The 14,843-nt window shown below is 37.9% G+C and overlaps 1 protein-coding gene across 2 annotated transcripts in view; it reads right to left on the reverse strand.

Moving 5' to 3' along the window:
• tmc7 (transmembrane channel like 7) overlaps nt 1–14,843 on the reverse strand; it is a 92,011-nt gene that overhangs the window by 16,207 nt on the left and 60,961 nt on the right. For both annotated transcript variants that reach the window (XM_079238318.1, XM_079238317.1), the window contains 2 exons: nt 13,504–13,621; nt 13,324–13,421 (listed from right to left, as the gene is read on the reverse strand). In XM_079238318.1, the coding sequence (XP_079094444.1) occupies nt 13,324–13,421; nt 13,504–13,621 (216 nt within the window). The remainder of the gene's footprint in view (nt 1–13,323; nt 13,422–13,503; nt 13,622–14,843) is intronic.

Below are 14,843 nucleotides of genomic sequence, written 5' to 3' on the forward strand. Positions count from 1 at the left end.
TATATCTAGACAATGAGTTTGATCTAGACGGTGAGTTATATCTAGACAATGAGTTTGATCTAGACGGTGAGTTAAATCTAGACGGCGAGTTAAATCTAGACGGTGAGTTACATCTAGACGGTGAGTTAAATCTAGATGGTGAGTTACATCTAGACGGCGAGTTAAATCTAGATGGTGAGTAATATATAGATGGTGAGTTGTATCTAGATGAGTTATAACTAGATGGCGAGTTATATCTAGATGAGTTATATTTAGACGGTAAGTTACATCTAGCCGGTGAATTATATATAGACGGTGAGTTATATCTAGATGGTGAGTTGTATCTAGATGAGTTATATCTAGACGGCGAGTTATATCTAGATGGTGAGTTATATCTAGATAATGAGTCCTATCTAGAAGGTGAGTTTGATCTAGACGGTGAGTTATATCTAGACGGTGAGTTATATCTAGATGGTGACTTATATTTAGATGGTGAGTTATATCTAGATGGTGAGTTATATCTACATGTCAGTTATATCTAGACGGTGAGTTATATCTAGACAATGAGTCCTATCTAGAAGGTGAGTTTGATCTAGACGGTGAGTTATATCTAGAAGGTGAGTTATATCTAGACAATGAGTTTGATCTAGACGGTGAGTTTGATCTAGACGGTGAGTTATATCTAGATGGTGAGTTGTATCTAGATGAGTTATATCTAGACGGCGAGTTATATCTAGATGGTGAGTTATATCTAGATGGTGAGTTATATCTACATGTGAGTTATATCTAGACGGTGAGTTATATCTAGACAATGAGTCCTATCTAGAAGGTGAGTTTGATCTAGACGGTGAGTTATATCTAGAAGGTGAGTTATATCTAGAAGGTGAGTTATATCTAGACGGTGAGTTATATCTAGATGGTGAGTTATATCTAGATAATGAGTCCTATCTAGAAGGTGAGTTATATCTAGACGGTGAGTTATATCTAGATGGTGAGTTATATCTACATGTGAGTTATATCTAGACGGTGAGTTATATCTAGACAATGAGTCCTATCTAGAAGGTGAGTTTGATCTAGACGGTGAGTTATATCTAGAAGGTGAGTTATATCTATACAATGAGTTTGATCTAGACGGTGAGTTATATCTAGAAGGTGAGTTATATCTAGATGGTGAGTTATATCTAGACAATGAGTCCTATCTAGAAGGTAAGTTTGATCTAGAAGGTGAGTTATATCTAGAAGGTGAGTTATATCTAGACAATGAGTTTGATCTAGACGGTGAGTTATATCTAGAAGGTGAGTTATATCTAGACAATGAGTTTGATCTAGACGGTGAGTTATATCTAGATGGTGAGTTATATCTAGACAATGAGTTTGAGCTAGACGGTGAGTTATATCTAGAAGGTGAGTTATATCTAGACAATGAGTTTGATCTAGATGGTGAGTTATATCTAGCAGGTGAATTATATCTAGACAATGAGTTTGATCTAGATGGTGAGTTATATCTAGAAGGTGAGTTATATCTAGAAGGTGAGTTATATCTAGACAATGAGTTTGATCTAGATGGTGAGTTATATCTAGCAGGTGAATTATATCTAGACAATGAGTTTGATCTAGATGGTGAGTTATATCTAGCGGGTGAATTATATCTGGACGGTGAGTTATATCTAGACAATGAGTTTGATCTAGACGGTGAGTTATATCTAGACAATGAGTTTGATCTAGACGGTGAGTTATATCTAGACAATGAGTTTGATCTAGACGGTGAGTTATATCTAGACAATGAGTTTGATCTAGACGGTGAGTTATATCTAGAAGGTGAGTTATATCTAGATGGTGAGTTATATCTAGATGGTGAGTTATATCTAGACAATGAGTTTGATCTAGACGGTGAGTTATATCTAGAAGGTGAGTTATATCTAGACAATGAGTTTGATCTAGACGGTGAGTTATATCTAGACGGTGAGTTATATCTAGACAATGAGTTTGATCTAGACGGTGAGTTATATCTAGAAGGTGAGTTATATCTAGACAATGAGTTTGATCTAGACGGTGAGTTATATCTAGAAGGTGAGTTATATCTAGACAATGAGTTTGATCTAGACGGTGAGTTATATCTAGAAGGTGAGTTATATCTAGACAATGAGTTTGATCTAGACGGTGAGTTATATCTAGAAGGTGAGTTATATCTAGACAATGAGTTTGATCTAGATGGTGAGTTATATCTAGCGGGTGAATTATATCTGGACGGTGAGTTATATCTAGACAATGAGTTTGATCTAGATGGGGAGTTATATCTAGCGGGTGTATTATATCTGGACGGTGAGTTATATCTAGACGGTAAATTATATCTAGATGGTGACTTATATATAGATGGGGAGTTGTATCTAGATGAGTTTTATCTAGATGGTGACTTATATATAGCCAGCGAGTTAAATCTAGATGGTGAGTTACATCTAGACGGTGAGTTAAATCTAGATGGTGAGTTACATCTAGACGGCGAGTTAAATCTAGATGGTGAGTTACATCTAGACGGTGAGTTAAATCTAGACGGCGAGTTAAATCTAGATGGTGAGTTACATCTAGACAGTGAGTTAAATCTAGATGGTGAGTTACATCTAGACGGCGAGTTAAATCTAGATGGTGAGTAATATATAGATGGTGAGTTGTATCTAGATGAGTTATATCTAGAAGGCGAGTTATATCTAGATGAGTTATATTTAGACGGTAAGTTACATCTAGCCGGTGAATTATATATAGACGGTGAGTTATATCTAGATGGTGAGTTGTATCTAGATGAGTTATATCTAGACGGTGAGTTAAAACTAGATGGTGAGTTATATCTAGACAATGAGTCCTATTTAGAAGGTGAGTTTGATCTAGACGGTGAGTTATATCTAGACGGTGAGTTATATCTAGATGGTGACTTATATTTAGATGGTGACTTATATTTAGATGGTGAGTTATATCTAGATGGTGAGTTATATCTACATGTGAGTTATATCGAGATGGTGAGTTATATCTAGATGAGTTATATTTAGACGGTAAGTTACATCTAGCCGGTGAATTATATATAGACGGTGAGTTATATCTAGATGGTGAGTAATATATAGATGGTGAGTTGTATCTAGATGAGTTATATCTAGATGGCGAGTTATATCTAGATGAGTTATATCAATATGGTGAATTATATCTAGACGGTGAGTTATATCTAGATGGTGAGTTATATCTAGATGGTGAGTTATTTCTAGACAATGAGTCCTATCTAGAAGGTAAGTTTGATCTAGACGGTGAGTTATATCTAGAAGGTGAGTTATATCTAGACAATGAGTTTGATCTAGACGGTGAGTTATATTTAGATGGTGAGTTATATCTAGATGGTGAGTTATATCTAGACAATGAGTCCTATCTAGAAGGTGAGTTTGATCTAGACGGTAAGTTATATCTAGAAGGTGAGTTATATCTAGACAATGAGTTTGATCTAGATGGTGAGTTATATCTACCGGGTGAATTATATCTGGACGGTGAGTTATATCTAGACGGCGAGTTAAATCTAGATGGTGAGTTACATCTAGATGGTGAGTTACATCTAGATGGTGAGTTATATCTAGATGAGTTATATCTAGATGGTGAGTTGTATCTAGATGAGTTATATCTAGATGGCGAGTTATATCTAGATGAGTTATATTTAGACGGTAAGTTACATCTAGCCGGTGAATTATATATAGACGGTGAGTTGTATCTAGATGAGTTATATCTAGATGGCGAGTTATATCTAGATGGTGCGTTATATCTAGATGGTGAGTTATATCTAGACAATGAGTCCTATCTAGAAGGTGAGTTTGATCTAGACGGTGAGTTATATCTAGATGGTGAGTTATATCTAGATGGTGAGTCCTATCTAGAAGGTGAGTTAAATCTAGATGGTGAGTTACATCTAGACGGCGAGTTAAATCTAGATGGTGAGTTACATCTAGACGGTGAGTTAAATCTAGACGGCGAGTTACATCTAGACGGTGAGTTACATCTAGACGGTGAGTTAAATCTAGATGGTGAGTTACATCTAGACGGCGAGTTAAATCTAGATGGTGAGTAATATATAGATGGTGAGTTGTATCTAGATGAGTTATATCTAGATGGCGAGTTATATCTAGATGAGTTATATTTAGACGGTAAGTTACATCTAGCCGGTGAATTATATATAGACGGTGAGTTATATCTAGATGGTGAGTTGTATCTAGATGAGTTATATCTAGACGGCGAGTTATATCTAGATGGTGAGTTATATCTAGATAATGAGTCCTATCTAGAAGGTGAGTTTGATCTAGACGGTGAGTTATATCTAGACGGTGAGTTATATCTAGATGGTGACTTATATTTAGATGGTGAGTTATATCTAGATGGTGAGTTATATCTACATGTCAGTTATATCTAGACGGTGAGTTATATCTAGACAATGAGTCCTATCTAGAAGGTGAGTTTGATCTAGACGGTGAGTTATATCTAGAAGGTGAGATATCTAGAAGGTGAGTTATATCTAGACAATGAGTTTGATCTAGACGGTGAGTTTGATCTAGACGGTGAGTTATATCTAGATGGTGAGTTGTATCTAGATGAGTTATATCTAGACGGCGAGTTATATCTAGATGGTGAGTTATATCTAGATGGTGAGTTATATCTACATGTGAGTTATATCTAGACGGTGAGTTATATCTAGACAATGAGTCCTATCTAGAAGGTGAGTTTGATCTAGACGGTGAGTTATATCTAGAAGGTGAGTTATATCTAGAAGGTGAGTTATATCTAGACGGTGAGTTATATCTAGATGGTGAGTTATATCTAGATAATGAGTCCTATCTAGAAGGTGAGTTATATCTAGACGGTGAGTTATATCTAGATGGTGAGTTATATCTACATGTGAGTTATATCTAGACGGTGAGTTATATCTAGACAATGAGTCCTATCTAGAAGGTGAGTTTGATCTAGACGGTGAGTTATATCTAGAAGGTGAGTTATATCTAGAAGGTGAGTTATATCTAGACAATGAGTTTGATCTAGACGGTGAGTTATATCTAGAAGGTGAGTTATATCTAGATGGTGAGTTATATCTAGACAATGAGTCCTATCTAGAAGGTAAGTTTGATCTAGAAGGTGAGTTATATCTAGAAGGTGAGTTATATCTAGACAATGAGTTTGATCTAGACGGTGAGTTATATCTAGAAGGTGAGTTATATCTAGACAATGAGTTTGATCTAGACGGTGAGTTATATCTAGATGGTGAGTTATATCTAGACAATGAGTTTGAGCTAGACGGTGAGTTATATCTAGAAGGTGAGTTATATCTAGACAATGAGTTTGATCTAGATGGTGAGTTATATCTAGCAGGTGAATTATATCTAGACAATGAGTTTGATCTAGATGGTGAGTTATATCTAGAAGGTGAGTTATATCTAGAAGGTGAGTTATATCTAGACAATGAGTTTGATCTAGATGGTGAGTTATATCTAGCAGGTGAATTATATCTAGACAATGAGTTTGATCTAGATGGTGAGTTATATCTAGCGGGTGAATTATATCTGGACGGTGAGTTATATCTAGACAATGAGTTTGATCTAGACGGTGAGTTATATCTAGACAATGAGTTTGATCTAGACGGTGAGTTATATCTAGACAATGAGTTTGATCTAGACGGTGAGTTATATCTAGACAATGAGTTTGATCTAGACGGTGAGTTATATCTAGAAGGTGAGTTATATCTAGATGGTGAGTTATATCTAGATGGTGAGTTATATCTAGACAATGAGTTCTATCTAGAAGGTAAGTTTGATCTAGACGGTGAGTTATATCTAGAAGGTGAGTTATATCTAGACAATGAGTTTGATCTAGACGGTGAGTTATATCTAGAAGGTGAGTTATATCTAGACAATGAGTTTGATCTAGACGGTGAGTTATATCTAGACGGTGAGTTATATCTAGACAATGAGTTTGATCTAGACGGTGAGTTATATCTAGAAGGTGAGTTATATCTAGACAATGAGTTTGATCTAGACGGTGAGTTATATCTAGAAGGTGAGTTAGATCTAGACAATGAGTTTGATCTAGACGGTGAGTTATATCTAGAAGGTGAGTTATATCTAGACAATGAGTTTGATCTAGACGGTGAGTTATATCTAGAAGGTGAGTTATATCTAGACAATGAGTTTGATCTAGATGGTGAGTTATATCTAGCGGGTGAATTATATCTGGACGGTGAGTTATATCTAGACAATGAGTTTGATCTAGATGGGGAGTTATATCTAGCGGGTGTATTATATCTGGACGGTGAGTTATATCTAGACGGTAAATTATATCTAGATGGTGACTTATATATAGATGGTGAGTTGTATCTAGATGAGTTTTATCTAGATGGTGACTTATATATAGCCAGCGAGTTAAATCTAGATGGTGAGTTACATCTAGACGGTGAGTTAAATCTAGATGGTGAGTTACATCTAGACGGCGAGTTAAATCTAGATGGTGAGTTACATCTAGACGGTGAGTTAAATCTAGACGGCGAGTTAAATCTAGATGGTGAGTTACATCTAGACGGTGAGTTAAATCTAGATGGTGAGTTACATCGAGACGGTGAGTTAAATCTAGATGGTGAGTAATATATAGATGGTGAGTTCTATCTAGATGAGTTATATCTAGATGGCGAGTTATATCTAGATGAGTTACATTTAGACGGTAAGTTACATCTAGCCGGTGAATTATATATAGACGGTGAGTTATATCTAGATGGTGAGTTGTATCTAGATGAGTTATATCTAGACGGCGAGTTATATCTAGATGGTGAGTTATATCTAGACAATGAGTCCTATCTAGAAGGTGAGTCTGATCTAGACGGTGAGTTATATCTAGACGGTGAGTTATATCTAGATGGTGAGTTGTATCTAGATGAGTTATATCTAGACGGCGAGTTATATCTAGATGGTGAGTTATATCTAGACAATGAGTCCTATCTAGAAGGTGAGTTTGATCTAGACGGTGAGTTATATCTAGACGGTGAGTTATATCTAGATGGTGAGTCATATTTAGAAGGTGAGTTATATCTAGATGGTGAGTTATATCTAGACAATGAGTCCTATCTAGAAGGTGAGTTTGATCTAGACGGTGAGTTATATCTAGACGGTGAGTTATATCTAGATGGTGACTTATATTTAGATGGTGAGTTATATCTAGATGGTGAGTTATATCTACATGTCAGTTATATCTAGACGGTGAGTTATATCTAGACAATGAGTCCTATCTAGAAGGTGAGTTTGATCTAGACGGTGAGTTATATCTAGAAGGTGAGTTATATCTAGACAATGAGTTTGATCTAGACGGTGAGTTTGATCTAGACGGTGAGTTATATCTAGATGGTGAGTTGTATCTAGATGAGTTATATCTAGACGGCGAGTTATATCTAGATGGTGAGTTATATCTAGATGGTGAGTTATATCTACATGTGAGTTATATCTAGACGGTGAGTTATATCTAGACAATGAGTCCTATCTAGAAGGTGAGTTTGATCTAGACGGTGAGTTATATCTAGAAGGTGAGTTATATCTAGAAGGTGAGTTATATCTAGACGGTGAGTTATATCTAGATGGTGAGTTATATCTAGATAATGAGTCCTATCTAGAAGGTGAGTTATATCTAGACGGTGAGTTATATCTAGATGGTGAGTTATATCTACATGTGAGTTATATCTAGACGGTGAGTTATATCTAGACAATGAGTCCTATCTAGAAGGTGAGTTTGATCTAGACGGTGAGTTATATCTAGAAGGTGAGTTATATCTAGAAGGTGAGTTATATCTAGACAATGAGTTTGATCTAGACGGTGAGTTATATCTAGAAGGTGAGTTATATCTAGATGGTGAGTTATATCTAGACAATGAGTCCTATCTAGAAGGTAAGTTTGATCTAGAAGGTGAGTTATATCTAGAAGGTGAGTTATATCTAGACAATGAGTTTGATCTAGACGGTGAGTTATATCTAGAAGGTGAGTTATATCTAGACAATGAGTTTGATCTAGACGGTGAGTTATATCTAGATGGTGAGTTATATCTAGACAATGAGTTTGAGCTAGACGGTGAGTTATATCTAGAAGGTGAGTTATATCTAGACAATGAGTTTGATCTAGATGGTGAGTTATATCTAGCAGGTGAATTATATCTAGACAATGAGTTTGATCTAGATGGTGAGTTATATCTAGAAGGTGAGTTATATCTAGAAGGTGAGTTATATCTAGACAATGAGTTTGATCTAGATGGTGAGTTATATCTAGCAGGTGAATTATATCTAGACAATGAGTTTGATCTAGATGGTGAGTTATATCTAGCGGGTGAATTATATCTGGACGGTGAGTTATATCTAGACAATGAGTTTGATCTAGACGGTGAGTTATATCTAGACAATGAGTTTGATCTAGACGGTGAGTTATATCTAGACAATGAGTTTGATCTAGACGGTGAGTTATATCTAGACAATGAGTTTGATCTAGACGGTGAGTTATATCTAGAAGGTGAGTTATATCTAGACAATGAGTTTGATCTAGATGGTGAGTTATATCTACCGGGTGAATTATATCTGGACGGTGAGTTATATCTAGACGGCGAGTTAAATCTAGATGGTGAGTTACATCTAGATGGTGAGTTATATCTACATGTGAGTTATATCTAGACGGCGAGTTAAATCTAGATGGTGAGTTACATCTAGATGGTGAGTTATATCTACATGTGAGTTATATCTAGACGGTGAGTTATATCTAGACAATGAGTCCTATCTAGAAGGTGAGTTTGATCTAGACGGTGAGTTATATCTAGAAGGTGAGTTATATCTAGAAGGTGAGTTATATCTAGACAATGAGTTTGATCTAGACGGTGAGTTATATCTAGAAGGTGAGTTATATCTAGATGGTGAGTTATATCTAGACAATGAGTCCTATCTAGAAGGTAAGTTTGATCTAGAAGGTGAGTTATATCTAGAAGGTGAGTTATATCTAGACAATGAGTTTGATCTAGACGGTGAGTTATATCTAGAAGGTGAGTTATATCTAGACAATGAGTTTGATCTAGACGGTGAGTTATATCTAGATGGTGAGTTATATCTAGACAATGAGTTTGAGCTAGACGGTGAGTTATATCTAGAAGGTGAGTTATATCTAGACAATGAGTTTGATCTAGATGGTGAGTTATATCTAGCAGGTGAATTATATCTAGACAATGAGTTTGATCTAGATGGTGAGTTATATCTAGAAGGTGAGTTATATCTAGAAGGTGAGTTATATCTAGACAATGAGTTTGATCTAGATGGTGAGTTATATCTAGCAGGTGAATTATATCTAGACAATGAGTTTGATCTAGATGGTGAGTTATATCTAGCGGGTGAATTATATCTGGACGGTGAGTTATATCTAGACAATGAGTTTGATCTAGACGGTGAGTTATATCTAGACAATGAGTTTGATCTAGACGGTGAGTTATATCTAGACAATGAGTTTGATCTAGACGGTGAGTTATATCTAGACAATGAGTTTGATCTAGACGGTGAGTTATATCTAGAAGGTGAGTTATATCTAGACAATGAGTTTGATCTAGATGGTGAGTTATATCTACCGGGTGAATTATATCTGGACGGTGAGTTATATCTAGACGGCGAGTTAAATCTAGATGGTGAGTTACATCTAGATGGTGAGTTATATCTAGATGAGTTATATCTAGATGGTGAGTTGTATCTAGATGAGTTATATCTAGATGGCGAGTTATATCTAGATGAGTTATATTTAGACGGTAAGTTACATCTAGCCGGTGAATTATATATAGACGGTGAGTTGTATCTAGATGAGTTATATCTAGATGGCGAGTTATATCTAGATGGTGCGTTATATCTAGATGGTGAGTTATATCTAGACAATGAGTCCTATCTAGAAGGTGAGTTTGATCTAGACGGTGAGTTTTATCTAGATGGTGAGTTATATCTAGATGGTGAGTTATATCTAGACAATGAGTCCTATCTAGAAGGTGAGTTAAATCTAGATGGTGAGTTACATCTAGATGGCGAGTTAAATCTAGATGGTGAGTTACATCTAGACGGTGAGTTAAATCTAGACGGCGAGTTACATCTAGACGGTGAGTTACATCTAGACGGTGAGTTAAATCTAGATGGTGAGTTACATCTAGACGGCGAGTTAAATCTAGATGGTGAGTAATATATAAATGGTGAGTTGTATCTAGATGAGTTATATCTAGATGGCGAGTTATATCTAGATGAGTTATATTTAGACGGTAAGTTACATCTAGCCGGTGAATTATATATAGACGGTGAGTTATATCTAGATGGTGAGTTGTATCTAGATGAGTTATATCTAGACGGTGAGTTAAAACTAGATGGTGAGTTATATCTAGACAATGAGTCCTATCTAGATGGTGACTTATATTTAGATGGTGAGTTATATCTAGATGGTGAGTTATATCTAGACGGTGAGTTATATCTAGACAATGAGTCCTATCTAGAAGGTGAGTTTGATCTAGACGGTGAGTTATATCTAGATGGTGAGTTCTATCTAGATGGTGAGTTATATCTAGACAATGAGTCCTATCTAGAAGGTGAGTTTGATCTAGACGGTGAGTTATATCTAGAAGGTGAGTTATATCTAGACAATGAGTTTGATCTAGACGGTGAGTTATATCTAGAAGGTGAGTTATATCTAGACAATGAGTTTGATCTAGATGGTGAGTTATATCTACCGGGTGAATTATATCTGGACGGTGAGTTACATCTAGATGGTGAGTTACATCTAGACGGCGAGTTAAATGTAGATGGTGAGTTACATCTAGATGGTGAGTTAAATCTAGATGGTGAGTTACATTTAGACGGTGAGTTAAATCTAGATGGTGAGTTACATCTAGACGGCGAGTTAAATCTAGATGGTGAGTTACATCTAGACGGTGAGTTAAATCTAGATGGTGAGTTACATCTAGACGGTGAGTTAAATCTAGATGGTGAGTTACATCTAGACGGTGAGTTAAATCTAGATGGTGAGTTACATCTAGACGGCGAGTTAAATCTAGATGGTGAGTTACATCTAGACGGCGAGTTAAATCTAGATGGTGAGTTACATCTAGACGGCGAGTTAAATCTAGATGGTGAGTTACATCTAGACGGCGAGTTAAATCTAGATGGTGAGTTACATCTAGACGGCGAGTTAAATCTAGATGGTGAGTTACATCTAGACGGTGAGTTAAATCTAGATGGTGATATCTAGAAAATTAATAATATAGACTGTATTTCATTTTATTCTACATCTTAACGTCTCACGAATTTGGCTTTTGATCAGCAAAAATTAAGGATTATTTTCATAATAACAGATTTTGCTGAAGTTTAATCACAACCACATGAAAGTAGCTCAGAATGACTTATGTATAAAAACAGCAGCGCGGCACCCAGCAGAAGGCGGCCATGTGGCGTTAGAGTCTTTGAATATGGCAGCTGAAAGGGGACAAACTTGTTAGCCTGACAGTTGTGTTGTTGGAGGAGGAAGAATTAGGGACCACCGTGGATCATTCAGCCTGAAACGGAAGATCCAGTCCCGCGAGGAGGAGGAAACGATCCAGGAGGGAGGAGCGTTCTGCAGCTCATCACCTGACGGGACTCTCTGACGTCTGTGGCGCATTGACCACATTTGTGACTCTCCGGGGCTTCCGTAGCGGTGATAACATTCCTTAATGTTAGCATTCAGTTAGCGCAGCGCTAGGTGGGAGGAAGTCTCACACTGGCCTTTAAATACGCTCAATAAAGTTATATTCATTAAAATTTTTTAAAATATATTTATTAGTAGAATATTAATATTTTAACATTCTACAAAATTACATCAATTTGCAGAATATTAATATTTATTCTTTAACTTCTGCAATTTATTTATTTCAGGCTCTTCTGTTCGCGACTTTTACTCACATTAAATCAAACACCTGAATCATCCTGCTCCTTACCTTCAGCGCAGACATACAGGACATAGATCTGTACCATCCTGCTCCTTACCTTCGCGCAGACATACAGGACATAGATCTGCACACAGTGCAGACATACAGGACATAGATCTGTCCACAGTGCAGCCATACAGGACATAGATCTGTCCACAGTGCAGACATACAGGACATAGATCTGTCCACAGTGCAGCCATACAGGACATAGATCTGTACACAGTGCAGACATACAGGACATAGATCTGTACACAGTGCAGCCATACAGGACATAGATCTGTACACAGTGCAGACATACAGGACATAGATCTGTACACAGTGCAGACATACAGGACATAGATCTGTCCACAGTGCAGCCATACAGGACATAGATCTGTCCACAGTGCAGCCATACAGGACATAGATCTGTCCACAGTGCAGCCATACAGGACACAGATCTGTCCACAGTGCAGCCATACAGGACACAGATCTGTCCACAGTGCAGCCATACAGGACATAGATCTGTCCACAGTGCAGCCATACAGGACATAGATCTGTACACAGTGCAGCCATACAGGACATAGATCTGTACACAGTGCAGCCATACAGGACATAGATCTGTACACAGTGCAGCCATACAGGACATAGATCTGTACACAGTGCAGACATACAGGACATAGATCTGTACACAGTGCAGACATACAGGACATAGATCTGTACACAGTGCAGACATACAGGACATAGATCTGTACACAGTGCAGACATAATGACAGATTAATAAAAGTACAGACATACATTAAATAGATCTGTACACAGCGCAGACATACATGAAATAGATCTATAAACTATTGGAATCGTGTCGGCAGACACATCGGTGAAGCAACACTCAGTAGGCACCGTGTAAAAATGCCGGGTTATGTTTGTAAAGTGAATGAAGCACAAGTTTCTGCAAGGTGCAGTCAGACAGGCTGCACCTCATCGTACCGACCATGCCACACCCTCCTCAGTAACCCACCTGTTGCCGTGCTCGCCAAAGGTCACTGGATAAACATGAGGGGTCATGAAGAGACATGAAAACACACAAAAACTAAGCACTGAAACCAAAACTCCAGCTGTGACTTAAAACACAACAAGTTTAACACTAATGTGTACCGCAGTCTGGGAGAATACTGGACTCTGACTGGCTGCAGGCTGTCCATTAAAAAGTGTTGTAGGACACCTGTAAAATGTTAGGAGGGGTTGGGGGGGTTAGGGTTCAGGGGGTGGGGGTTAATCAACCTGAAATATGCAGCTGGCCCTACCAGAACCAGGCTTTTACACAGATCCAGATGTTTTACCGCAGAGAAGGAAGATCTTACTTTCGAGGAAACTCCACGAAGATTGTGACGGCTAAGATGGTGATGAAGTCGAAGATGGTGAGTTTGTACATTTCCTGCCCGACGCGGGTCTCCCAGCACTGCAGACACCAGGAAGGAATGTTTCAGCGACTTTAGGAAACATTTGTGTCCCGCTTCGCCCGGACGCCACGCGGAACTTACAGAGTACAGCTCATGGTTGTAGCCGCAGGGACACGACTCCACACCTTTACAGCTGGTGATCCGAGACCAGAGGGAGAAGAGCAGAACTCCAATACTGGTCAGTCGCATGAACACACACCTGCAAGGAGAAACACACACAGGAGGGAGGGTTGTCTTTCAGGCAGACGTCAGCATCTGCACACATCTACACACACACACACACACACACATATATATATATATATATATATACACACACACACACATCTACAGACATACACACATACACACATCTACACACGTACACACATACACACATCTACACACATACACACATCTACACACAAATACATCTACACACGTACACACATCTACACACACATACACACGTACACACATCTACACACATACACACATCTACACACAAATACATCTACACACGTACACACATCTACACACACATACACACGTACACACATCTACACACATACACACATCTACACACAAATACATCTACACACGTACACACATCTACACACACATACACACGTACACACATCTACACACATACACACATCTACACACAAATACATCTACACACGTACACACATCTACACACAAATACATCTACACACATACACACATCTACACACAAATACATCTACACACATACACACATCTACACACAAATACATCTACACACATACACACGTACACACATCTACACACACACGCATCTACACACACACACATACACGCATCTACACACATACACGCATCTACACACATACACGCATCTACACACATACACACATACACGCATCTACACACATACACGCATCTACACACATACACGCATCTACACACATACACACATACACGCATCTACACACATACACGCATCTACACACATACACACATAGACGCATCTACACACATACACGCATCTACACACATACACGCATCTACACACTTACACACATCTACACACATACACACATACACGCATCTACACACATACACGCATCTACACACATACACACATCTACACACTTACACACATCTACACACAAACACACATACACGCATCTACACACATACACACATACACGCATCTACACACATACACACATACACGCATCTACACACATACACGCATCTACACACTTACACGCATCTACACACTTACACACATCTACACACTTACACACATCTACACACATACACACATACACGCATCTACACACATACACGCATCTACACACATACACGCATCTACACACACACATCTACACACTTACACACATCTACACACATACACACATACACGCATCTACACACATACACACATCTACACACTT

This window comes from Telmatherina bonti (assembly GCF_933228915.1).
Source record: "Telmatherina bonti genome assembly, chromosome: 3".
In the NCBI taxonomy this organism is placed as follows: domain Eukaryota; kingdom Metazoa; phylum Chordata; class Actinopteri; order Atheriniformes; family Telmatherinidae; genus Telmatherina; species Telmatherina bonti.